This window comes from Saccostrea cucullata, unplaced genomic scaffold (assembly GCF_032062105.1).
Source record: "Saccostrea cucullata isolate Sc308-1 unplaced genomic scaffold, CSIRO_AGI_Scuc_v1 ctg1143, whole genome shotgun sequence".
Classification (NCBI taxonomy): Eukaryota; Metazoa; Mollusca; class Bivalvia; order Ostreida; family Ostreidae; genus Saccostrea; species Saccostrea cuccullata.
Genome location: NW_026931334.1, coordinates 328,019 through 355,932, shown reverse-complemented (window position 1 = coordinate 355,932; position 27,914 = coordinate 328,019). Strand labels below are relative to the sequence as shown.

At 35.0% G+C, this 27,914-nt stretch overlaps 3 protein-coding genes across 3 annotated transcripts; 2 read left to right on the top strand and 1 right to left on the bottom strand.

The window, feature by feature from the left end:
- Positions 1-52: 52 nt before the first annotated feature.
- Positions 53-5,025, top strand: LOC134232250 (N-alpha-acetyltransferase 50-like). Its single transcript, XM_062714207.1, has 5 exons — positions 53-159; positions 3,152-3,288; positions 3,405-3,524; positions 3,755-3,821; positions 4,191-5,025. Exons 1-5 carry the CDS (start codon positions 152-154, stop codon positions 4,375-4,377), a joined length of 519 nt encoding a protein of 172 aa, XP_062570191.1. The 5' UTR covers positions 53-151; the 3' UTR covers positions 4,378-5,025.
- Positions 5,026-5,820: 795 nt separating this feature from the next.
- On the bottom strand, positions 5,821-20,381 carry LOC134232249 (ammonium transporter Rh type A-like). The gene is made up of 10 exons (XM_062714206.1): positions 20,111-20,381; positions 12,120-12,294; positions 11,869-12,019; positions 11,620-11,764; positions 10,625-10,788; positions 8,729-8,866; positions 8,510-8,643; positions 8,235-8,404; positions 6,931-7,075; positions 5,821-6,315 (listed from the first exon to the last, which is right to left on the bottom strand). Exons 1-10 carry the CDS (start codon positions 20,259-20,261, stop codon positions 6,303-6,305), a joined length of 1,386 nt encoding a protein of 461 aa, XP_062570190.1. The 5' UTR covers positions 20,262-20,381; the 3' UTR covers positions 5,821-6,302.
- A 5,192-nt stretch (positions 20,382-25,573) lies between these two features.
- Positions 25,574-27,130, top strand: LOC134232262 (transmembrane protein 79-like). The gene is made up of 2 exons (XM_062714225.1): positions 25,574-25,661; positions 26,346-27,130. Exon 2 carries the CDS (start codon positions 26,366-26,368, stop codon positions 26,927-26,929), a length of 564 nt encoding a protein of 187 aa, XP_062570209.1. The 5' UTR covers positions 25,574-25,661; positions 26,346-26,365; the 3' UTR covers positions 26,930-27,130.
- Positions 27,131-27,914: the final 784 nt, after the last annotated feature.

Below are 27,914 nucleotides of genomic sequence, written 5' to 3'. Positions count from 1 at the left end.
GTTTATGTACTACTTGCTTACGGAGCAACACTTCGATCTTCGTCAGATTTATGTTTTATTGTATGTGATCTGAAAATGTGGCAACATATTCAAAGCGTGTAGATGAGAAAGGAAAGGTTTGGAAACGTGAAAAGCGGGAATTGTTTACAGAATGACACGGTAAAACATGTTTTATTTGGATATTGCATCTCCATTTCGTAAATTATAGTGTGTAAACTTTAAATCATATCTACTTTGCAGCAGACGTACCTTTATTTTTTTCATAAGTCTGAATATCAATGTAGAAGGCATGTCAAGAGAGAGGAAATTCGAATGTTCGTTCTGTTTTTCAATATCTGGATAAATTTGATGGAAATGTGTTATTTATACCACTGTAAATGTATTTTTTGTTTAATTTCAACCTGGGGTGCTTCATTTTTTAATATTTAAATATGGTAAGTGTCATGCTGGAACCTGATGTTCCACGACATGTTACTATCCTACGACAAGGGCCACCAAGTAGACGTAGCAATCCTGGATTTCTCGAAAGCATTTGACACTGTTCCCCATGATAGACTCCTACACAAACTTAATCAATATGGGATAAGAGGAGAAATCCATGACTGGCTAACTAACTTCCTAACAAAAAGGACAATGAGAGTCCAGTTAGATGGGGAATACTCAGACGACACCAGCATGAAATCCGGGGTACCGCAGGGAACAGTACTTGGACCCATACTTTTTCTCTGCCATATAAATGATCTCCCTGACGCAGTAAAATCTTCAGTTAGGCTCTTTGCCGACGATTGCCTTTTGTACAGGGAAATTAAATCGTCCAAAGATCAAAACCTACTACAAAGGGACCTCGAAAAACTGGAACAGTGGGCATCTGACTGGGGTATGAGATTTAACGCAAAGAAATGCTATATACTAAGCATACGTAGAAAAATAAACAGCCAATACACCCTTGAGAACCACACCCTAGAACAAGTGGCATCAAATCCCTACTTAGGACTCCAAATACAAGAAGACCTGAAATGGAAAGAGCATATAAACAACATCTCAAATAAAGCCAACTCCACCCTAGGCTTCCTAAGAAGGAACTTACAACACTGCCCAAGGGAATGTAGAAAGATTGCATATATAGCACTAGTAAGATCTATAATGGAGTATGGAGCTGTCATCTGGGATCCATACACCAAACAAGAATCAACAAAATTAGAATCCATCCAAAGAAGAGGTGCGAGATTCATAACAAAAGATTATAAATCAAGGGAAGAGGGCACAATGACAAAGATGCTCAAAGATCTTGACCTTCCCTTACTACAAACCAGACGCCAACAACAACGTCTTATCTTTTTTTACAAAGTGGTTGAGGGGCAGATACCAGCTATTAAATCAGACCAATGTATTACATTCCAAAAAGCGAAAAGAAACATCAGACCGAAAGTGTACGAGGACTATCAAGCGACAAATATTATATGTAATAGGATCAGGAATAACAGCCGTGCAGTTGAGATACTTGATACAAAGACAGACCAACTGAAGAACTCATTCTTTGTACGAACAGCTGTAGATTGGAACCATCTGGAAGAAAAAGTGGTCCGCGCCCCCAAGCTAGAAAGCTTTAAGTCTGCGCTGGAACATCTTCGCGACTAATGCGCTCTCTACCCGTCACGTTAAAGCCCAATGGGTCACTGTGACGTAACAATACAGATACAGATACAGAGAGATATTAAGATGGTGTTAACCCCCTGCCCCTTTCTGAGAATTTTTTTAAAAAAAAATAAAGACCAAAGTAAATGTGACTGTCCGATATGATAAATTTATATGCAAGGATCCTCAAGTAATTAAGGCTGGGACGATATTTTGATATTATGGATGTATGGAACTGATGCGCATTTGATATACACAAAGAAGATTTATATTTAATTCAAAATATTGTAATACATGTAATGATGTATTGTGGCTCAAATGTTGTGATTATCAATTTTTTTAAAAAAGAAGAAATTATAGTTCTAGCCTTACAGGTAATGAAGATTCATTTTTAGCTCTACTGGTCAGAGACCAGAAGAGCTTATGCGATAGTAATGCGTCCGGCGTCCGTCTGTCTGTCTGTCTGTCTGTCTGTAAACAATTTTTCAAAATGCTACTCCTCCTACAGTTTTGATCTGATTTCAATATAACTTGGCATATAAGTAGACTACACTAAGATACATAATTCTGTGTATCGGATTTTGATTTCGACGAACGGTGTTGGCATTGTTACTAAAAATAGAAACTTCTGTGAAATTCTTTCAAAATGCTACTCCTCCTACAGTTTTGGTCTGATTTCAATATAACTTGGCACACAAGTAGACTACACTAAGATACATAATTCTGTGTATCGGTTTTTGATTTCGACGAACGGTGTTGGCGTTGTTACTAAAAATAGAAATTTCTTTGAAATTCTTTCAAAATGCTACTCCTCCTACAGTTTTGGTCTGATTTCAATATAACTTGGCACACAAGTAGACTACACTAAGATACATAATTCTGTGTATCGGTTTTTGATATCGACGAACGGTGTTGGCGTTGTTACTAAAAATAGAAATTTCTGTGAAATTCTTTCAAAATGCTACTCCTCCTACAGTTTTGGTCTGATTTCAATATAACTTGGCACACAAGTAGACTACACTAAGGTACATAATTCTTTATATCCGTTTTTGACTTCAATGAACATTATTACCTTGGTTAATAAAGATAGCAATTTCTGTTACTCTCAAAATGCTACTTCAAATACAGTTTTAGTCTGATTATGATATAATGTGGCATGCAAGTAGACTACACTAAGAACATAAAGAAACTTATTCAAGGATCATTATTCTCTTTTTTGCTAGTGTAAAGTTTCAATTCCCAACTGCTTAAGTACTTTCCTCTTCCTTTGCTATAAGTACAAACCAGTAGAGCTTCAGTCTCGACAGAGACTTCTGGTTACACTAATAATGGCCCATGGGGTTCAAGTGGGGCCAATGTTGTAAAAGTGTAATGAAAAAGCATGAGTTTGTAGCTCTTCCTATCCAAATTGTTCAGTCCAGGGGGCTACATGCACATGTATAGATATTCTGCAGACAGTTAGGTTTGATATTGCATTAAGTTAACTAAATAAATTAATATTGGTCTTTACTTGCAGAGGAAACACTGAATTAGGAGACATAACTCCTCACAACATTAAGCAACTGAAGCTCCTGAACCAGGTTGTCTTTCCTGTCACGTACAACGACAAATTCTATAAAGATGTTCTAGAGGTGGGAGAATTAGCAAAACTAGGTGAGCTTTAGGTTCTTTCACATCCAGTTTCTTTGAAAAAAAGGGATCAATTCAATAAAGAATATTTGAGGGAAGTTTTTGTTAGAATGCTAACTGTATTTTTTTTCTCAATACAGCGTATTTCAATGACATAGTGGTGGGGGCAGTGTGTTGCCGAGTGGATACCTCAGACCAACAGAGACGTCTGTACATCATGACACTGGGCTGTCTGGCTCCATACAGAAGACTAGGCATTGGTAATTACATTTACATTGCCTCTCAAACCTTCTAATTTGTAAAGATAGTGTTTGGTGGTATTTAAGATATCTGTGTTAGAGATACCAAAGTTCAACTGTATAGCTTATTCATCTGTTCTTTTGCAAAATAAAGTCATAAACACAGAAAAAAGAACATTCACAAATTTTCTCATGCAATGCTCTGTACAATTGTGTGATGCTTTAATGATGAGCAACTTCAAATGTTTTAGGTACCACAATGGTGGAACACGTCCTGAAGATCTGTGAAGAAGATAATAATTTTGATAATGTGTTTTTGTAAGTGTTACTTTGATTTTCGTGTATAAATATTGAGGATCAATTATCTAAAGACCATTTGTTCTAATACATCTGTAATATATTTTAAGGTGTTCTAAAGGTGATGCTTGTATAATATATATTGAATAATATTTTGGTTTTCTATGGTTGCTTTTGAATCACAGCAAAGCCGTTATTTTTTCTAAAAAGATACAGTGATCATAATTTATTTTTGTTCAATACAGGTGTATTTATGAATATTTACACCATGTGTATTTTTCATTGCATGAATGCCTAGTTTTCACATGTGATATTTAAAACACATGTGCCTTTTCAAAAGAAAAAAAAAAAGATGAACATTTTCTTGATACAAAAAATATTTTCTTACAGACATGTCCAAGTGAACAATGAAAGTGCAATTAAATTCTATGAGAAGTTTGGTTTCGAGATTGTAGAAGAAAAGAAGAATTATTATAAACGTATAGAGCCAGCTGATGCGTATGTGTTACAAAAGTCGTTCCGTAAAAAAGACAAAAGTGAAAGTAAAGACGGTAAGGAACAGGACGGAGAAAACTGAAACCAAGGAACTCCCTGTATTTACTTTATCATCTTTTGCTTTGTTTTGCAAGGACTTGTATATTTTTTTATTGTACAGATATTCATTTTCAGAGCTAAGAACACAAGGGAGATAAACTACTTTTGAGAATTCAGTATCAACATATAAATATTACTACTTCACTTCTCTTGCAGAAATATTTCCTTTTGTTTTATTTTTCAATTATAATTTTATTTTTTACTTACATATACATGTACCGTATATACTCGCCTATAAGTCAGATTTTTGGGAGTTAAACTTGGGTCCAAACTCTAGGTCCGACTTATAAGCGAGTTAAAAAAAGACTGGCATTTTAGAAGGTCAGTCCCTCTAATGTAAGCTTAAAAAATACATCCGACTTATTAGCGGACCGACTTAGGGAGTACATACGGTACATCTTATAATTTTTCAAAATAATATTTATAAATGAAGCTAAGAATTCCACCATCTGAAAAGGAATTAAAAAACAACAACAAAGGTTTACTGAATAAAATATGAAATGCTGTATGTATGTTCTCTAAAACATGCGTAAATGTTCCTTCATTGTTGCATTTATTTTGTGAAAAACATTCATATGTATACAGTGTATATTATCTTTTTCTTCTCATATAAATCTGAATAATCAGTTAACTGCCTTTGCTTATTTTGAGTATAGTATCCTGTCAAGGAATTCATTCTGTTCAACAGTACATAAGTTTGGGAGATTCCATTTCAGTCAGGAATATATGAAAGGGGGGGGGGGTATTGTAAAGGAAATATTAATGTAAATTATCTTGAAAAACATTCTGAGGAGATTGCTGAAACAATACATTTTGTTTCCATGTAACATAACAATTTGAAACTGCAGCATATTGATCGAATTTATGTAATCTTAAATCAGAATGAATGTGTTTACCAAATTTTACTCACATTTTTGTGGTGATAAATAGTAAAGTTAACGTAAACGTGGCACTTGTATAAAGAGAGCTTTTAATTTGAACAGGTACATATAAAAATGTGGTTAAAGAATTATTTGTACCGACAAGGGAGAAAATGCAATGAACTAAACAAAAATATATTTCTGTCAATAAAATACTTATGGAAAGTCTAATTTTTAGACCACACGGATTTCTTTCAGTATCAAATTTCCTACATATAATACTACATTACCCTTATTTGACCTTTCTGTAACTATAAGTGTGTGTGTGGGGGGGGGGACCAGCCTTCAATGAACATTTTAAATAGTAAAAGTTTTGAAAAAAGTGCCCCCCCCTCTGTTTCTACGTGCCTGTCCATGAAAGTACATGTTTCATTGAAAATAAAATAAACAACTTTATTGTATAAAAATACTTTATTGAATTGTAAAATAATGCAATTATAAAACAAAGATACAATATAAAACATTTTATAAAAAATAGCGTCAATTGTTGATACCCTATATATAATGTTAATGTGTAAGTTATGAAATAAACTGGGAAGGTTTGATATATAAAATGTGTGTTAGTTGATATACAAATATGCATACAAGCATTGAGAAGCAATACTTTTGTATAGTGTATACATATAATTCAGAGTTAATAATTGTGTATTATCAGATTAAATTAATTTAATGATGCAGTAGTGCAATAGAATAGAGGCTACACATGTATCTGCAACATAAAATTTAAAGACTGTTAAAGGAATTATGGATGAAATGTACACTTGCAGCACTTACACACAGTTTGGGGTATTACAATTTCTACAGATTATTTAAGAAGTTGACAATTTGTTGAATCGCCCACCCCTGAGAAGTTTGTAGCCTATTAATATTGAACACATTACGGAATGTTGAAGGCAATAGACTAGCCAAACAATAAGATACTAGCTGTTTCTTGTAACTTGATCGTTATGTCAGATGTAAATCTCGGAGGCAAGGATTTCCAATATCTTCATAACATGGGACTGAAAGAAAACACATATATACACGTAAGGAATGGATCTCTGTCTATTTATTATTGTACTACATTAAAAAGACGTGTTACTTTGATATGTTTTAGGAAATAACACAGTGTGTGGCAGCTTCGATATGGTTGTTATAAAGAGTTCAGAAGGATCAGTAAATATATGTATAGAAAATGATAAATGTATATACATGTATTTCTGATAAGTAGCTTTCACATTATCAAGCATTTTTAATTTGTCAATGCAAAACCATATCGCCACAAACCACAAATTGTAGGTCCAATTTGGCAAATTTCTTAAGATGACTTTAAGAAGTCAACTAAAGCTCGATAAATCTAGTGCAATAGGCTTGTTATTAAAGAAATAAGTTAAAAGAAAGAGTTAGTAAAATAATATTGGTGTATGATAAAGTTAGTGAGCACTTTAGTAATTTATTTTACATAACAATCAATATCAAATTAATTCATATGATATTGTTCATAAAAATATACTGAACGCGTGGCATATACGATAATATACCTTTTTGAAATGTACAATGAAAATTCGGAAATTTGTAATATTATAAACGATTTAGTTGTAGATGGAGTATTTAACAGTATTGACCCATGCCCTTACATCTTTGTGTCATCATTTGGTTTCCCATTCAAAGGGACGTCACCTGTCCCTGGGAAACCCTCATCGGCGACATTCCATTGGCTCTGGTCGTCAAACAAGTTTTCTGCCTTAGGTCCGTCTAAGAAGGGGATGCGAAGGATTAAACCTAAAAAAGAACAACAGAGGGTTATATTTAAAAAAAAAAGCACTGTTAAGCTCCTGTGCCGGTGCACTTTATGAAGACCCAAGTGAGAAAACTTGATATTTTTTAACCCTTTAAACAACCTATATTGAGACAAAAGTTAAAAATTTAAAAGTAGAACACTGTGACCTACTTTTTTGGACTTTGTTCACATTGTCTAAAATATGCATCTAATACAATTTGAAAATGAACACATATAGATATTTCAAGGCTTACAAGGTTTAGTGATTCTACAATTCTCAGTATCCGAAAATTAGCTATAATTAAAACTTTAGAAAGTGGGACATGACGATCTACTCTTCATGCCCTCCCTAATGTAAGATGCATAACAGTCTAGATCACTGCCGCCTGACGTTTTTTACATTTCTTTTCATAAATAATTTCCCCATCTAAAATAAAAACGTTATTAGTATGAGGAATTTTTCATTTATGAAAAGAAAGGTTAAAAACGTCAATTAAGCGCCTGTGGATCATAATTCTCACAGTGGTCAAAATATCAAATTAAAAGCAAAACACCGTATTAATTTCAGTTCAACTTGTTTTTCAATCAAAAATAAGTTTTCGATTTGTAAGTTATGAATATACACAGCTGGGATAGTTTTCATGGCACAGATGACTTTAAATCAGCACGATGACAGCCCATAAGTACATGTACTATACCAGGTTTATCGTTTTAGGGAAGTTTAACCCCCTTTTTCTTTTATTTTGTCAAAATTTTTCCAGGTACGTTTGTCATCAATTATTTCTCGCACTGAAAAACGATGCTAGGTGCTTGCATCATAAAGGGACGGGTAATTGTGTTTTCAAGCTAAGTATGCGTTTAATGAATATTCAGACTATGTAAAAAGATACAAAGTCCCAATTAATTTTTTTTTAATTTTGTTTTTTGAAAAAAAAAACCCGGAATTAACTGTAATTTACGGTACGTTCCAATAAGATTCCTCGGTATATAGTAGAGTGATCAAGATATATTTTAAGACAAGTCTTCAGAGGGTCTTATGACACCTTCAATATGCCCGCTCTTTTTTTTTTTAACTCATCATCATAGATATGAATTTTGAAATTTAACATTTGTTCAATTTTTTTTTATTAAAAAAGTTGAAAAACCAATCATTTCCATTACCTGTAATGGCCCCGCCCACTATAGCTATAATCAAGGTCAGACAGAGGGCAGCCATTTGGTATCCCCCCTGCTCTATAGCTGTACGCCCCCCTGTCATGACCATTGTGGTGTTGGTACCAATAGTCGCGTTCTTCATTGTTGGTTCCATTGCGGTAAATATGGAATACAGACTGTAAAAAAAGTTATATAAAGACTATTATAAACATACAATTTGATTTTTTTCCCTAACATTTCATGTTATTGACCCCTAGATTATTTTTTCCGTGACCTCTCACCTGTCGCCCCAGGTATCTTTGCTGGACAGAGCGGCAGCTACAGCTCCTCCAATGGCGGCCAATATCCCCGGCATTCCGTGCAAATTGTTCACTCCACAGGTGTCATGGATTTTGAGTTTTGATGAAAGGGCAGGCTAGATATAAAGAATGCAAATTTGTTATTTTCCCTCTTAACCTAGTTTAAGTCAGAGTGCGATAGAGAGAGGGGGGGGGACTCACAGTTAAGTACTTGTATCCTAGTGTAGAGATGATTCCAGCAACTGTCCCCAGCAGCATGGCACCCCAGGGCTGGATAGGCATGTGGGCGGAGGTTCCTACTGCCACGCCCCCCGCCAGAGTAGCGTTCTGAATGTGAACCTAAACATCAATGTACCAAAAATTAAATATCTATCCTGTCACAGTCTATTTTATTATTTTATAGAAAAAAATGAACCTAAAGTCCAACTTTTGATATATACTTTGGAGTTCAATACATTTAAGGAATAAATTTAACAGCTGCCAAAGTTTTACCTTAGAACCATGACTTGGTCAGTTTATGCTTTATAATCCAAGAAACAGTTTCAACTCGGGTTACACCCTTACAATGTCAGGGATTGTGAGGTGACACGTTTCCGTTTAGGTGTTGACTCAGGACCCCTGGCATTGCGAGGATGCGTCAAGGCGTTTTGACTAAGTCCATAGACTTTTTCTTTCATTCAACTGAATGATGCGCTCCAACCAGTTAAATTTAATTAAGATTATATTAATTCAATTAATTAATTAGAAAAAAAAATATCATATAGAAATCTTATTCGTATAAGTGGTGTTTTTGTTGTTTTTTTTTTTGGTAAGTGCATGCTTTATACAATTGTACAAGAACCACATTTGCAAAAAAAAAGGTCACATTCATATGATACTCTCGCATGGAATTTCAGAAAAAAATCTATAAAACTGAGTATCAGTTTCCTTGCATTTTAATGACCGTTCAAAAATAAATTTCACAACATTCTTTAAAAAAAATTTTTTCTTCTAAAAGATAATCGAGAAAGACATCCTCTGTTGTGAAACTGAATATCGTCTTTAACTCTAATCCATTTTGGAGGAGAATTAAAACGTCCCGGAGAGCCATAGGCGCACTGAAATCACACCCTTCTAGGTTGACGTCTTCCTTTGTGCGGATTGTGATGGATGGTGGCCTGTGAAAATCACGCTGCCCATGTTTTGCTTAATCATGTCTAAACTACATTTTCCCACCTCACTCTTTTTATAAGATTTGCAGCTTATATCATTATTTGGTAACTTAATAGAGTTGACTTTGGGATTGCCAGGACCAAAAACCAAACCAAAGTTTGGAGTTCAAATGAAAAAAAGTGAGCAAGCTCACATACCCCACGCTCCCCCAAAATTCGAAGTGCTGAAATTGCCGGGAAATTCCCTGGTAAAATGCATATATACACACTGTGTACTAAATATATGCAAAGTATGACAATATTCTGTGCAGCGGTTTAAGATAATCTGTTCATCTCTATATTCAAGGTATGGCCAAAAATCTAAGGTGAAATGTGCTGAAATTCCCGGAAAAAAATAAAGGAATCCGAATTTCCTGTTAAAATGCACATCTACACATTGTGTCCTAAACAACTGCAAAGTCTGAGGAAATTCTGTGCAGCGGTTTATGAGGAGTTGCGCTGACCAAAAAAAAAAAAAAAAAAAAGAACAGGTCTGACAGACTGATTGACACACAGACTGACGGACGGGTCAAAAACATTATACATCCCGCAACTTGTTGCGTGATATAATTATCTTCCCGTTTACAGTGTAAGGATAAGGAGTAGTGGTGTAGGGATATTGCCTACTTTACTACAATTACTGTGGTGTAGGGATTACACGGATTTTCTAGATTGTCACTAAAAGCTACATTGACATTAAGTACAAAATTTCCGCGGAAATTTTGTGACCGCGTACATAGCGGAAATTAATACCACGCGGAAAAAAGTACTTCTACAGTACTTGAAAAAAAAAGATATTAAAATAGCATGTCTTCTTTTAAGAAGGCGGTCTAGCATGGAAGAATAACATAAAGCATGTTTATTTTTGCCCTAAAGAGAATACGAGTTATCGAACTTTCAATCTCACCATTTCAAATTTCCCGCGCTTGTCCACGAGGGAGGAGATGATGAAGGTGGTCACGGTACAGGTGAGGAGAGAGAGGTAGGTGTTGATGACTGCCCGATGTTGCTGGTCCCCCTCCACGGCCCCTCCATTAAAACTCGGCCAATACAGCCACAGAAATACTGTACCTACAACAGTTAATTGGAATTCTAAATATCGATCCCGTATGTTTCATCGGAGATATTTATATAGATGATAGGCACTATTCCAGAATTTTAAGAGTAATAAAAACTTTTTTTTGAAAGTTTTCTGTCGACAGGTTATGATGCTGAAGGGGGTAGGGGGCTTACGTGTTACTGATTACTGGTACCAAAGAGTAAGATTTAAATGTCAGGAAGGCAGTAGTAGACTGGCAGTAAAAGTTGAAATTACAATGCTTTTAATTTCTACAATTCATTTTTAAGCATGAAAATTGAAAATGCGATTGAAAGTCTAATTAAACAATACCAATTGAGAGCCGAGAAGAAGTGGGATCAAGTGCCATGAAGGAGTATGTATCCAATGTTGAATGGCAAACCCTTCCGTAAGCTACGCATTTGTCTTGTTCGGGTAAGTGGACTTAAATGCGTCGACATCGCAGTATGAAAATAATGGTCTTATAATTTGATTTAATACCGGTAATATAATATAGTTACGAGTATTTGTAAACAATGTTGACTTTATTAAAAGGAGATTGTTGTTAACCCTATATCATCAACTTAATTGTAAGTAGCCTGTATCGACTTAGAAAATTTATAAAGTAGATGCTCTTGCAGACCAAACAATGATGGTGCATTTGCTATATACATATATACTAGTAGATGAATCTGACAAAGAAAAGTTGATGAAAACTCTTTGGTGCTTTATATTTCGATTCAGTGGAATACTAATACAGTAAATCAATGTATAAATGATATTAACTATTAATATTTATTTATCGTAGATATCTCTAGATGTTAAGATCTTTTCCGTCATTATACCTATCATAGAGAAGAGATCTGAGTGGTAGGTAGCGCCCTCTTTCGTTGATTTTTCCACATCTTCGTTATACAGAACACGTGCCACCGCTAGACCAAAATAGGCGCCAAAAGCATGAATGAACATGGACTCTCCGACATCTGCCGTCTGTACAACATAAATTGATGTGACAAAACTGAATTAATGCTTAGGTCTTCAGCATGGAAGCACAAGTACATGTACATATTATATCACGTGATATTGCACCTTACATGAAGTATGTGGTAGCCGATGTGTTCGTTGACTTGAGCCAGAACTACTTCTATTGTAGCCATTATAAGAAGTTGGAGAGGTCCAGTTTTACCCAACACAGCACCAAATGATATGAGAATTGTAGCACCAGCGAAATCAGCCGTGAGCATCCTGAGAAGAAAATGAAGGGTTCAGGTAAATTTCTAATTAAAAAGGAAAAATACCATAAATAACACAAAGGTACTTTTTTTTTGAAATTCTGAGGACTTACTCCATGACTCCGACCTCCCAGTTTCCTGAGATGGCGGACCTGACGATAATCGCCCATTGAGCTGAGAAAGCCGCCAACAGAAGGTTGAAACTGACGGACGAGTACCCGTATCGCTTGAGAAACGTCATCAAAAACCCAAAGCCGATGTAGATCATCACGTGGACATCTTGAAACACTGCAATGTATAAATTTTTATATGAAATACAATTTCAGTTTTGGTTAAGTATACTTTTGCTTGATTTTCCCGGCCATTGCATGTAAGGTGGCCACGAAAGAGAGAACTGTTCAAGCAAATTCTAAGAATTGTGGTTCCCCACTTTGGGTGTCATATGTTTTTCAAAAGTAATCACCAAAGTTAACATTTTTTTTCAAAATTAGATCAAACATAAAGGTCAAGGTCAAGGAGTCCAACATTCTAGCATTCTCGGAAATATCTTGTTACAGGTACATGTAACGCACAAATATGAAAGTTCTCTTTTCAATGAAAAGTTATATGGAAAGATAAAATATTTGAAAATTAGGTTAAACTTCAAGGTCACATAATAAAAAATCACAATATAATGAGAAAGGTCTTGTCACAGGTAATGTACATACCGGTATGTAATATTAAAACCCTATTTTTTCTCTTTCAAAAGTTATGACCAATTTAAAATAATAATAAAATTTTTGAAAAGTAGTTCAGTCTTCAAGGTCAAGGTCACGGGATCAACATTCATTGTATATTTGGAAAGGTCTTATCACAGGTAATGTGCGTGTGAAATATGAAGCCCTAAATCATCCCATTTAAAAGTTAAGACCAAGGTTAAAGTTTTTGTGACAGATGGACAGCTAGACAGACGGAGAGGAATAAAATTTAATGTTTCGTAGTTTTCGCAAAACTAGTAATGCGATACAAGTGGAATTCGGTAACTGAAACTCCCATTTAATTTTATTGAATACATGGATATGTCAAATCGAATTAGAAGTCCCAAACACTATAATAATAGTGTCCACCGCTTTCGCAAAAGCGAGGAGACATTCGTCTGTCAGTCTGTTCGTCTGTCACAAAAACTTTAACCTTGGTCCTAACTTTTGCATGAGCCCTTGTGTCTATGGTACATGTTAAGGTGAATTTGGACACTCTGGTGTCGTTTTACAGTCGATACTTATATTCGGCGAGCGACTGCCTCATTTAATGATGGTCATCTTTCATACCAGGTATAGTGTGTGTAGAAAGGGTCACACAAGGACAATGAACAATTCATCCAATTCTCACACGAAAACAAAATAGAATTTATTCTCAATGAATAAGTTAATGACCATGACACCTAAGCTAGGTCAATGAAGTGGAAAAATTTAGAGTTTGTTATGACCGTCGGTTCTGTTACGATCACACAGTACGTGAAATGTAAAATTGTGTTTGGGCAAAAATCTAGAACCTTTGTTTATATTTAATACAATACATGTACTAGTATATTCAAACGTCTATATGTTATGCTGACCAATACATAATGGCACTTAAGGTCACATAAAAAGGTCAAGGTCTTTATATGACTAAAACTGTTTTGAATATAATACATACAATGTATATAAATTACCTAATAACAGGGACGGAAATAGGCGCGATGAGAACAAGGTTATATGGGAGAAAAACTGTATCTGTTAAATGCAAATGTAGTCGTGGAATTATAAACATATGAATAAAAGTATGTATTTGTCAAACATTTGCAAGAGAAAGCGCTAAACATTTGGAACTGAGTTGTTATGAGTTTTAAATGATATGTGTCCGTCTGTTCATTCAAAACATGACGCATCAGAGAATCTGAAAGTTGAGCCTGGGCCATTATATAAGGAATACAATGTATTTACAAACATGCCTTTAAAAGACTGCTGTCTCATTCTGTAAATACTAGATTATACATGTACGATTGTTGATAGATATAATGATAACATCCAATTACAATGTATATGTACTCAAAGATCATGTTTTTATTGCATAATACATCGTGCCATTCTAAATAATTATTGTGTAATGCAAACCTAAAGCCATATCTATTTCAAAGTAAGAAGTAGCTTTTGTTATCATAGTGAAGAAAATTTCTAGATTTGATTTCTACAACTTTTAATCCATCATGGATATATGATTAAATTACTGAATTGGAGTAGGCAACTTAAAAAGGAGGAATTGTTTAAAAATTACTGTTGATGGACCTTTATTTTTTTATTTAACGTTGCAAAAATGTAGAAAAATTGCTGTTTCTGTATTTTATTGTTGGGGTGGGGATGGAGTGCAATGACTGTTACCGCTGATAAAAAATATTCGTCTTTATATTATTTATATCTTTCTTGAGAATATTTAAACAACGCTGGTATAAATATCATACTATACATTATTACCCAGTACTTCATATTGCATATGTATTTACACACATATACAAGTAGATAAATAATTTATTACTGAACTTCCAATCTTTCGACTGTGAAAAAAAATCATAGACTAAGTAAGTTTTCCCAGCAAAAAAAAAAAATTCTACATAGTCAATGTTCACATCTGAATATTGAGATGTACAGATAACATTTTATTAAAGTAGGTTACTATCTCTTCGTAATAAAAATGTTAAATCTAGTGTCGTATTTCAACTCATAAATCATTAGTCTTTGAAATTAATTCAATTTTCTTTTTCAATTGATATTAATAAATGTTTATAAATATGTTAATTTTATGCGACCGACTAATCAATTTGATATCATTTGAAAAAGTATAAGGTTTCTCGGGACTTTGGTTACACAACAAACTGGTACATACGAACCAGAGCCTAGAATTGGACGCAGACCTGTAGGGCTGAAGAAATTGAAGCCCCTGAAGAAGAAAAAAGGCACCCGGGGAAAACAATAAAGCATTTTGTATTAAATAATTTTATTAACCGAAGAAATTTAATTCAGAGTTCACGGTCACTGACTTAAAGTATTTTTAACTGCTGTCCAGTTCCATATCTTGTAATAGAATTAAGTCTCATACTTATAAAAATAAATATTAAAATAAGACACTCGTGTTTGTGAAACACTGACACCCCCCCCCCCCGCGTATTGCATCTTCAGGTGAGGGTGGATTTTTTTTCAAATGCACTTCAAACTCCAAATGTCAAGGTCAAAATTTTGGTAGCCAAATGAGGGTCTGTTACAAGGAATACACATGTGAAATATGAAAGTCCGACTTCCAACTGTTGAAAAGTTATGGTCAAGCTTTTTTTTTTTAAAAGTGAGCCCAACTGTAAGGTCAAGGTAAAAATATTTATACCCATTGAAAGATCTTATCATAATAAACACATATGCCAGGTATGAACGCTCTAGCTCCAACTGTTCAATAGTTAATTATATGGCCAAGGTTAAAGTGTGTTTTTTTTTTTTGAAAATAGGTCAATCTCCAAGGCCAAGAGGTCTTGTCACAAGGAATACACCTATGAAATATGAAAGCCATAGCTCACCCATTCAAAAGTTATGGGCAAGGTGTTTTGTGTATGTGGAGAGAGCGAAAGGAGAGAGAGAGAGAGAGGGGAGAAAAAAATATTATTTCCTATCTAGCTTGTAACACGAGCTTTGATTGGTTACAAAGTCGGGTGTAAATATCCGTGCACCCGACTTGAGCCGGGTGTAAATGAAACTTGACGTCACAATACATACATTCTCTATGATAAAAACCACAGGCCTTTGGATCGCATAAAAAAATTGTGTGTGTGTAAAAAAAAATAAAGGTACTGAACTCTTACACTGGGTACCTTATTTCGCTAATAAAATATTTTTTTATTCTAGTGCTCTAAAATTCTACTTTCTATTTAAATTTATTCATAGATAAACATTCTTCAATTCTACCAAAGTTCATTCCGAAATTCCATATATTTCTTGAGATATTCTGAAATCAATTTCAAAAATGACCTACTTTCTTTTACTCGACATTAGCTTGGGCCCCTGGTCATTCACATGTAAACAGACGGTGTTTGAAGTGCGGCGAAGAGTTGCATAGTATTTGCAAAAATGTTTCAACAATTTAAAGTTAATTTCTTACTCCAGAGTGTAACGTTAAGTCCGTAATAATATTCCTTTCGCGAAAAATTAATTTGAAAACGTCTACATCAACAACTTCCGCCATGTTGATTATGAATGTAAATGAAGCCATGGTAGAACGATTTTTTTCCCGGAACGCATTATATATCTTTCGATTTTCAAAAGAATTAGACCGCTCAAATGTTGTTAATGACTTAGTTACACCATATGATCAAATTAAAGAAAAACCTTGTAAAGCTTGAATGCAAATGAGCAAATATTCACTGAGTTTAGAATAAATTCCGGGGAAAATTTGTCCCGTCGTCCCCGCTTTACAATTAGTGAAGGCCCAAGCTAATGTCGAGTAAAAAAATTATTGTCAATTTGGGAATTGATTTCAGAATATCTCGAGAAGTATAAGGAATTACGGAATGAACTTTGGTAGTAATGAAGATTGTTTATATTTGAATAGATATGGATAGAAAGTAAAATTGTAAAGCATTTGATTTAAAAGAATTGATTATTGGCGAAAGTAGGTACCCCATGAAAAGAGTTCCATACCTTTATTTTTTTTTCAACACCTCAATTTTTTTTCTAAGCGATCTAAAGGCCTTTGATAAAAACCAAATAACATGACGTCACGATGCATTGTAGTACGTAGTTATCTAATCGATAGATTGAGACACTCTCTGATGTTAACAAAGCATTTTATGGGTACAAAGGAAATAAATTCGTTATCCAGGTTCAATCAAGGGTGTACGGGGATTTACCCCTTCGGCCTCAGGGAGTATGGAATACAACCCGGGGCAACCTTGATTGAACCCCGACACTTCGTTTACAGGGGCATATTCGCGAGCTAAATAATATATTCGTCATAACCTTGATCCAAGACCATGCAGCTCTTTGAGTTAATTTCAAGGTCATTAGCAGAAAAAAAATGTATTATTCATGTCAGCAGAAAAAGTGTTTTCATAAGAATATATAAGAAAGGTCATTTTGATAACCTCAAGGTCAAATTATCAGAATTGAGAATTAGCATCTTTTATGCTCACAGTACCTCTATAATCACAACTTACTATGAACCCTTTTAGATTCTTCATGATAGCACTTATATATTGCCTTATTTTTTCATATCCACGTAAATGTAGAATTCTTATATTTTGATACTGGTATATTGTTGAATTATTATTAACCGCTTTCGCAAAAAGCAAGGGGATATCAAATTTCATTCGTTTTTCTTTCATTCTTCTTTATGTAATACTGCTAGTCTGTCTGTCTCAAAAACTTAAATCTTTTTCTTTACTTATGAAATGCTTTCATATTTCACCTGTGACAAGACCTTTCCAAATACGCTATGAATTTTGACCCCTTAAAGTATGACCTACTTTAAAATAAAATGTTAAAATTACTTTAAATTGTTCGCACAAAACTTTCGGATGAGAAGAATAAGGGGTTTCGTATTATACATGTATAATTTAATTTTGTTTGTATTCTCGCCTCTCATTGGTTGATTTCCAAAAAGGAACGCAAAACATTTTGTATAATCTGGTTTGGTATGGGGACACACCCCCTTGACGACCAGCGTAATCATCATATCCATGCAATCCCCTCATTTCCAGTCCTCGGAATCCATGAAAAATTCCAGATTTATTAAATGTACCTTCAACTTTAAACAATTACTCGTTCTTACCTCATGTAAACAAACATCATGGCTGCTAGATCTATGTATCAGTTATTACCTCCCCTCGCTTCAAATCACTTCCGTTACTACGTTTGTATTATTGCGCGGTAAATTTGAACTTATAAAAAGCAACACAATTTTACATCAAAAGTTGTTTAATTATCTTAAAACTAAATTATAAGGAATGACTTTAATTCTTGGCCATATTATCGAGTATAATCTGGTTTGGGTCAGTTTACGCTTTTTTATAATCCGCTTCGCGGATTATAAAGCGTAAACTGACCCAAACCAGATTATACATGATAATATGGCCAAGAATTAGAGACATTCCTTAAATGTTACCTATGACAAGACCTTTCAAAGCATGCTATGATTTTTGATCCCGTGTCCTTGAACCTTGACCTAACAGTATTTTTAAGAAATGTTACAGTGCTATTTGTGTATATTTACGAATAGGATAGGTAATGCTTAGTAAGAAATATCCTGCAAACAAACGTTAGCGCTCTCACTGTACCTCATTCGTTTCTATATGCTTAGGGTGCCAGTATAAATCAGATGTTGAAAGTGTTATCTAATTTGGAAAATTTATCATCCATGCCATATTAAATCCTTCTTTGGGATGCTTGTTATACGATATTTGAATGTCATTCGTGGAGAACAGACCGATCAAGTCTCAGAGCTTTGATCGAAAGCTGTGATTTTAAAAAGATAATGAGATTTTGAAAACCGATTTTAAAAAAAGTATTGCGTGGCTTAATGTATTTATTTTTTTCCGAAGCCTCCCTCTGTTTGCGATCAACAAGATCAAGACAGGAATCCGAATGAAAATACTGCAAACTTAATTTAGTCGTTGATAAGATTATTGCACTTTTGCACAACTATGATAAGAAGGTTAGCGATAATGATTTATTTTATGGCGGGGAATGAAAAGACCGATGGAGGTATATTGAAATCTAGTTTACTTTTACAATAAATCAATCGGAACGAAACCCCGAACTGCAGATTACGTTAACCTAGCTGTGCGCATTTTGCTTCAAGCTGTCGTTTTTATGTAAATCAAGCACTCGATTGACTGAAATGAGTATAGTAAAAAGTTTAATCCAGATAGGAAAAAGTTCCAGATCGAAAAAGGGAGGCAAAATCTGTAAAAGTCTGTTAAATATAGATGAAGGTATACTTGTTTCAGAGCACATTTGAATACTATTAAATTACATGAAATTTAATAAATTATTTTATAGCTCGAAACCTAAGAATTTAAAGCTTTTCTATCCAAACCACAAGGTACCTGTTTTGTGTGTGTGTGTGTTTTTTGGTTGAAAATAAAATGGCACTTCAACAAGATTATATAAAGTCTCTAAGCTTTGGATATCTGGCCAAGCACTTCATTTCTCTAATTGGGCTCTTTAATTGGGGTACTGTTGCCTTTTCAGAATTTCTAGGTGACCAGAAAACCAGCAAGATGTCTTTGTGACTGAGGATTTTACTTTACGCTCTCCGGATATAATAAGAAGGGACAGTGGCGGATTTAAGGGGGGGCGCACCCGGCGCGCGCCCCCCCTAAAATTGTCAAAGTTAGCGTAAATCAAATATGTCTAAAATTTTCATTCAAAATCTCTACCAGGAGCTTCTTGGGGCTTCGCCCCCTGGACCCGCACCAGGGCTTTGGTAGACCTCATTTTAACCCTTCAAAATCTCTAGAATCCAGGGGGGGCATCGCCCCCGGGCCCCCACCAGGGCTTTGCCCTGGAAAAATTGCCTAATTTTGGCGCCCCCTTGTTAGGGAGGGCCAGAGTCCAACAAAACATTAAAAACAGACAAGATGGGGACGGTCCCGTAAAAATGCCGTTGTACAATTTTTTAATGAAGGCATTCGGAATGCTTTTGATTAGTTTTATTCATTTATGTATGAAATCAAGTGACAGAGAAAAAAGGATTTAATATTCGAATAAAACGTAAAGATTTCTTATATTTTTCAGAGAATGACTTGCTTGCGGTGAGTCAGAGAGGGTCGGATAAAAAAAAAACATTGTCATGTAAAATGTCCATCAAAGGAATGAATTCTGACCTGAAATAATATTAAACAAAGCCTTGCTTATTTGCGTTGTAATTTATGATATGAATTTAACCAAGCATGCCAAATAAAGACATTCACAGGTGTACATCCTTACTTGCGTTTGCAAAGGAGATGGTTATACATTGTCTAACTTGTAATCGAAGAATTCAAATTGTCATAAAACCAGAAAATATAATTTTTGAATTAAAAAATAACCAACAATTTTAATTTTCTTACTTGGATAGACTTTCCCCACTGGGGATGGAGAGACTGTGTCCAAAGGTTTGGCCGTCTCATGATATTCGACCTTAACTCCAAAAATCACCAAAAACACAATCTGTACGATCGCTAGAGGAATAATTAGACGTAAGCTTAGTTTTTCTACCATTGTGAATTTTCAGTATGTCCTGCACAAAAACTTTCGACAGATTACACGCAGAGCCTTGACCGAATGCGAAGTAACATCTGTTAATCGGGAGCAAAACAGTGTGTGTGGTTCCCTCCACCAATCAGAATTGGGACAGACATAAACACCCAATTTTGGTATGTTTATTTCGTTTCATATGGAACAGAGATGTGCAAAAAAAAGAAATTAAGAGTACAGAGGAGGAATTTTTAAAGCTTAGAAAATTGCATTTGTATTTAAGAAAAGTGCTGAATACATTCACATACAGATATGCATACTACGGGCCATCTCGAAATACTTCTTTTACCAGACTGAAGGTCACATGACACAATTCAAATTCGCAGAAATAACAAATCTCAGGTAAATATGACTTTTGGACCTCAATGACGTTTACTTTTGCATGAACAATTATTCATCTGATATCTTATCAAAAATTAAATTTTTATAATACATGTTATGTGTGACATAGTGATTAGAGCATCGTGCAGAAAGAGTGATTTCAGCATGGTCAACAAATACAACTTGATATATTGCCGCACATATCTCAGATTCAGTTTTTCTCATCAGTGTAGGATAAAGAGTTTTTTAAAAAATATTTCTTTGTTGTTTAACCTCTCGAGAATTTTTCACTCATATTGGAGACGTCACTTTCCGATGGGGAGCTGCAATAATGACATACTGAGTATGCTCGGCACTCAGGGCCATTGAACAGTGAGGGATCTTTTTCGTGCCAGCATCTATACTGCGACACTGGACCTCGGTTTATACAATCTCATCCAAACGACGGTTTTCCACGTCCCGAGGAGGGATTCAAACCTGCGACGTCAAGAACAACTCCTTACAGCACGAGCAGATGCTCTAACCACTGCGCCAAGCGACTTAAATCCAAAATGTGAAATACTAGTAGCATGAGGTTTTAGAAGAAAAATATTTTATTAGATATCTAACATGATAAAAACTATGGTAAAATAAAAATTTCACTAAGATGTTGAACCATTTAGATTGACAATTATGTGTGATAATATGTAAATAACATTGGCATGTTTTAATTCTGGCTTCATTGCCCGGTTATACAGCATTTACGCATTGAAACCAAAACACAGACGACAATAATTTTGTCACTGAAGAATGCACTACAAGTACTGAAGTGCTGGATTAAGATCCCAGCCCGAGTAAGGGATGTTTGCATTTTTAAATAAATATATGCCCGAATAACCCACAATTTGTTGGTTGAATGCAAGCGAGATCAAGTGTCGGTCCTCAAATGACACTCTTTTTGGTATTTTCTCGGACACTTGGGCATTAATTGTAGGACACTTCATTAAGAAGGCCTCAGTTTTGATGGGCGAAGGCGATTAGTGAGAGATAACTATAAATATGATATCAGAGCATGAAAGATTTATTTGAGCTACCGTATCTTTGTAATCCTATTCCTGTATGTGGAATTTGAGTGAAGCAGTAAATAGCATCTCGAAATTCTCTAACGAGGAAATTGAAAGGTATTTACACAGTTTGTATAAGTAGTATTTAAATGACGAGGCGAATGACTGAAACATCGTAACTATATGATACTAGATAAACATTCTCACAGACCATTCTCCTTATAAAATGAAATAACCTAGATCTGCTCATCCAAACTGCCCAGGACTGGTGTCATAAACCCATATTTATGTATTTATGAACAATATTGCTAGTAATCAAGATAAATGTAATAGGGAAAGTAGCAAATGTAAGTGAATAGAAAATAATGAAAGTATGTGCACAAAGAATAAAATCATTAAAATTTTGAGTTATAATTCTCATCACATTACATTAATGGAGCTGTTAAAGTAAAAAAAAAAATATGCAATGTAAAAAGTAAATAATAAATATTCAAAGAAAATTTGATAAATTGAAATTGAATTAATTCAATGAAACGGATCAGCCACACTAAACAAAAAAACCGAAAAGAAACATGTCCCTGCAAATCAATATCAATATACATGTATCCCAAAATAAAGGGTGAGGGTAACATTTCCTCATTTATCTACAAAATTTCAGTATGGAAGGTGTGATAACAATAACTCACACACAGTGGATGTTAATTCATTTCATTCTCCTATTCAAATTTTAAAAGACAAAGCCTCAAAGCATCGTCGCAAACCACGGCTAAAATGTACGATCCTCTCCCATTCTGGTATGGAAGAGTCCGGACCGGGGTTTGAGACGATGGCTTCAAAGGGGAAATAAAACAAGAGACCCACTGGCCACATCGTTCACCTGAGTAGCTTTGACCGTGTTTTTCTTTACCAACTTCCCCCCTTGTAATACATATTGCACTGACCCAACCCTACCACATGGGTCATAATTTGGACAATTTAAAATCTACACGATGCTTCCACATAAGTTTCAGCTTTTCTGACCCAGTAGTTCCTGTGAAGAAGATTTTTAAAGTATTTTCATATATATTTCAATTTAAAACTTGCGTTCCCTATTGTGGCCTCGCCCTACCCCCGGGGGTCGTGATTTGAAAAATTTAGAATCTACACTACACACGGATGCTTCCACATAAATTTTAGCTTTTCTGACCCAGTGGTTCTTGAGAAGAAATTTTTTAATGACCCCACTCTATTTTTTGTCTTTTCTTGATTATCTCCCCTTGTGAAGGGACTTGGCTCTTGATTTTAACAATTTCAACTCCTCTTTACCCAAGGATGCTTTGTACTAAGTTTGGTTAAAATTGGCCCAGTGGTTCTTGAGAAGAAGTCGAACATGTGAATAGTTTACAGACGGACGGACAGCTAGACGGACGGACAGCTGGACGGACGACGGACAAAATGGATCAAAAAAGCTCACTTGAGCCTTCGGCTCAGGTGAGCTAAAAAAAAATTACTGTATACGGGGTTATATCTATCGTGTTATTTTCGCCCAGTCACCATTCAGTTCAAGAAATTATACTGGAAATTTCGATTTCGATTGTTATACCTTTAAAAATTGTCCTATAAAAATCTATTCTATAAAAACTCTAACATTTCCAATGTTTTTCTGAGCGGTTCTAAAACCGGGGAGTGAGGTGTTGGACCTAACAATGAGATGTTGGACTGCTTACGTAACATAATGAGCGGGATCAGCTAAATCTCATTTGCATTCGTTTGTATCTATGCGACATACAATCAGAAGAAGTGAATGAATAAAAGGTAAATAAAAAAATAAAAGATTAAAAAACATTCATTGACTGTGTTCTTAGACAAAATTTGTTGACCTCTCGAATCAAACTGTTTGCCTGAGGCCTAACGGCTCAACCTAACACTTTAGTTTTTTTCGACCAACAAAACGTAACGTTGCCAACAAACTCAGTCAATAAATGTATAGTATGGCATTGATAGATTTTATTGAAATACTCTAGACGTAAGGTCTATAATTGAGAGGGTAAACATATATTTAGGCATATTCAAATTGATTTAAATGTATATTTCTGTTAGACAGTAAAAGAAGAGGCCCAAAAATAAATTCATAAATTGTTCAACAGTCACTTCTGGTTGAAACCTCTATAAGTATTCTGTATATTAAAATAAAGCCTTGAAATTCCAAAAGTAGGTCATCATGATCTCCATTCTGGTCATCCTCTGGCCATGGTTCGGAGTCTGCATATAGCTCCCTCCTGAATGGGAGAAGATCGTATATTTTGGTCGTGGTTTGCAACGACGCCTTCTGGCTGAAAAACTGAGAACCCAAAATGAAACAACTAAAAAGGTTATAATTCTAAGGCCAGTGGTTGTTGAGATTTTTTTTAAGCTACCAATACTTTAGTTTTAATTTTTTTCTGAATTACCTCCCCTTGTTTAAGAGTCGCATCACAAATAGGAGAAGTGTGCCATGGATTTGACAAAATTCGCCAAGGGGTTCTTTTAAGTCACGACCCATATTCCAAAAAAAAAAAAAAAAATGACGCACACCGATTAAATGACAAGAGGATTAGCTCTTTGAGTTTGAGCCTCCGGCTCAGAAGAGCTAAAACTGTATACATCGTATCTTACTTTAGGGACCTCCCCCAGCTCTAGCCTTGACCCCGTCTCTCTCCATAAATGAATTACTCAGACTATTTTATTACATCTATGAGTGACACTGAATGCACTTTGTCTTCATTTGTACCAAATAAAATATAGAAAATCGTCCATATGTCTTCAGGAGAAGTATATAAATTTTTTTTTAAGGGGGAAAAACTTTTATAGGTCTTTCTGATATAAAATAACTAGCTAATAAATAAGACAGGTTGTTCATTGATTTTTATATGAGTATTTTAAGAAGAAATACGAACATTGTTCGGAAACTGTCAATACATGCATAAAAGCGTTATCATCAATTTAAACATTTTAAAGTGATAGTACTAGTGCGTAATAGAAGGCGGATTTGCAATTCAACCTATTTATTAGATTCTTCACGATTTCGCTGACTATTTATACTTGATAATTGTTCCTTATCTACATTTCATACAATAAATGAAAATCAATTCACAGGAAATACATTTTTATTTGGCAATTTATTGCATTGAGGCAATTCTTTCTGATACATGTAAGTACACGATTTGTTATCAACTTTTCAGTTTAAATATATCACCATTTCATTTTAAATTTTGGGGACATCACTTTGTCAAACAAATGTTTTCAAATTTTCACCATAAAAGAAACAAGCACCAAACTGATATTAACAGTTATATGTAATTTTAAAATTATCATTATATTGACCAAAACACATACGTGCGAAGAAATGATACTGGTATTATATATATATATTTTTAAAAACAATTTATTGTTTTCAGTTCGTAAAATCAGTTATTAACAAAGAGTTTAATTTTAAGGAGGAGCTCCTACTATGGAACGCTCTTAAAGTTTTGTTAGCCCCCTCCCCGAAAAAAATGAAATTGCTGCCTGTCATTACGTAATGAAAACTGATGTATATGATTGATGATAAAATCAATAGATTGAACATGTGTAATAATGCAGGCACGTACTATCCGGGGGGGGGGGGGGGGGGATATGCACTAAACGGGGCCTTTTTTCCCTAACATTACCTTTACTATAGAAAATGTCTATTGAAAAGATGGTTGCCCCCCCCCCCCCCACTTTTTATTTACCACAGTATATACAAAGCAAGAAATATAGGAAAAAATTGGAAGTGAAACTTTAAGGAAGTTCGACTTGAAAAAAGTTGGCCACTATAATTCCAACATGCATTCTGAAAATATAAAGATCTGACACGGATAGTTAAAAATAAAAGAGTTGTTCCTCTTGGCCTTTCTAGAACTCTCATAACAGCAATGAGGTTATCAAAATGACCTACCTCGGAGCTGAAGCGCAAACAGTGCACAAGTTTATTTTTTAGGACATAAACAGAACGAGGAGGGTAAGATTCATCCATTTAATGCACTAAGGATGCTTATTAGTACAGAGCTGTTGCTATACTGCGAGCATGTATTTCATATCTTGTCTTACCATGACCCTGCTATCACTTAACAGCTTAATGCCTTGAGTTATGGAAAGCTATACAAAAAGGGGAGAGACATTTGTGGCGGTATATGTATAACTTGTTGTTGCTAAAAATATTTCAAGATCCAACAATACTCAATAGGAAAAATTTGTGAGCACAATTAATTTTAACAAGCTTATTAAGAGAATCTGTATCCCATGCCCATGGCAAAAGAAGAGGATGGGCGGATCTAGGTGGGCGGGATCGAGGGGGGGGGGGGCACTTAAAGAAGGATGAAAGGGAATTAGGGAATTATGGTACATTGTATAATATTTAATTGCAAAAACTTAACCACCCCCACCCCCAATCCGCGCAAGCATGTCTTTTTTTCCTTAAGCGGGGACACAGTTTCTCTGAATTATAGCTTGTTGTATTAAATTTTCATTGCAAAAGCTTAATTTTCGGGCTATCGCGTGGTCTTACAGGCAGAAGTATAGACAGACAGACGGATGAACGGACCGAAATTAACATCCCGCACTTTCAGGGGACAAAAATAGATTTTTATGAATGTAATTGATATGCTCAGTATTTCTCTCAGTAAAATTCTTTTTTTTTTTCTAGACAATTTTAAACTGTAAACAATGGCTGAGATGAATGCAAAAGAGAAGGAAGAGCACAATAAAAAACTGAGTTGGGTCTACAAGGAATTCGCAGGAGCCATTGCCGTTTGTGCTGCGGTTTACTTCACGGTCCGGAACATTCCTCTTGACACGGAAACACTGAAAACTCCCCAGGACCGTCTGACTTTCACCCTCAGGTGGTTGTTTGTCTCCTCACTCCCGATCTTATTTGCCATCTTTGGGGTGTTAGATGTCCGAGGTAACACGAAAGCCATCGACCCACTTCAGGGAGGTGCGGAACACCTCGTGGAACTACCAAACAGGATACTACGAAATACAATCGAGCAGTTTTCCATGCATGCAGTTGGATTATTAGCACTGACAACATATCTGGACGAAAATTGTATGTCCGATATTCCAGTCTTAGTTGTCTTATTTTTTCTTGGTCGAGTCTTCTTCGCCATCGGCTACAAATCTTCACCCATGAATAGAGGATTCGGATTTGGCATCACTTTTATGCCTACAATGGCAACCTATGGATATGTTTTATATAAATTCATCACCACGTATTTCCTAAAATTCTAGTAATGTCTCATATCTCAAAATGTAATTCATATACATGTATTACTACATATTGCACGTGTAAAGATATCATCCCCTTTTACTAACACTGTTCATTGAATATCGTATACATTTGTGCTGCACCATCCATAGTATAATTTTATTAATCATTTATTAAATGTACATGTATACGATTTAATACTAGTAATAAAAGATGTTTTTAAATATTGTTTTGACCGACAAGTTATGTTGTCGCCCGCGTGGCGCAGTGGTTAACGTCGCAGGCTGGAATCCAACTGTGGGACTTGGAGACCGGTCTTTCAGATGAGACTGTACAAACTGGGGTCCTGTGTCGCAGTAGGTGCTGGGACGAAAAGGATCCCTCCCTGCCCAATGGCTGTAAGTACCGATTAGCTCTCCACCGGCAAGTTGTGGCGTCTCCATTAAAGTGAAAAATTCTCGAGAGGGACGTTAAGCAACATACAATCAATCAAGTAATGTTAACAATATGGGTTACGATAATGGAGCTTCGATCCTTATGATTTCTTGGTTTTATAATTTAATTTAAAACAAAGTGGTGCTTACAGACTCTGATAGGATGATTATAAGCATAAAGGTATAACTTATTATATCTGGAGGTATTTTTAAATTTATTTGAAATTTGCCTAAATATTTGATAGCAAAATAAAGAAATTTAATTTATTATCCAAAATGCTTATATATGATTCCGTAAGTCAGGTTGAAGTCTGGTACATTCCCAACATTAGTTACATAATTAAACTTCCTAATTCTGTCCCGCAAGGTGCTTTGGAAGTTAATGGCGACCAATGAAACCTTTTATTTGAAAAACACAATATATGACTGGGTGTACTTTTACTTAGACGTTGAATCAAATCTATGCCTTTCAAAAAGGCACAAAGTCCTCTGATCAACTATCCTGCATTCCATGCTGCTGCGTATGATTTTTATTTTAGGTATATAAAAATCGCATTGTTTATTCTGTTTCAAC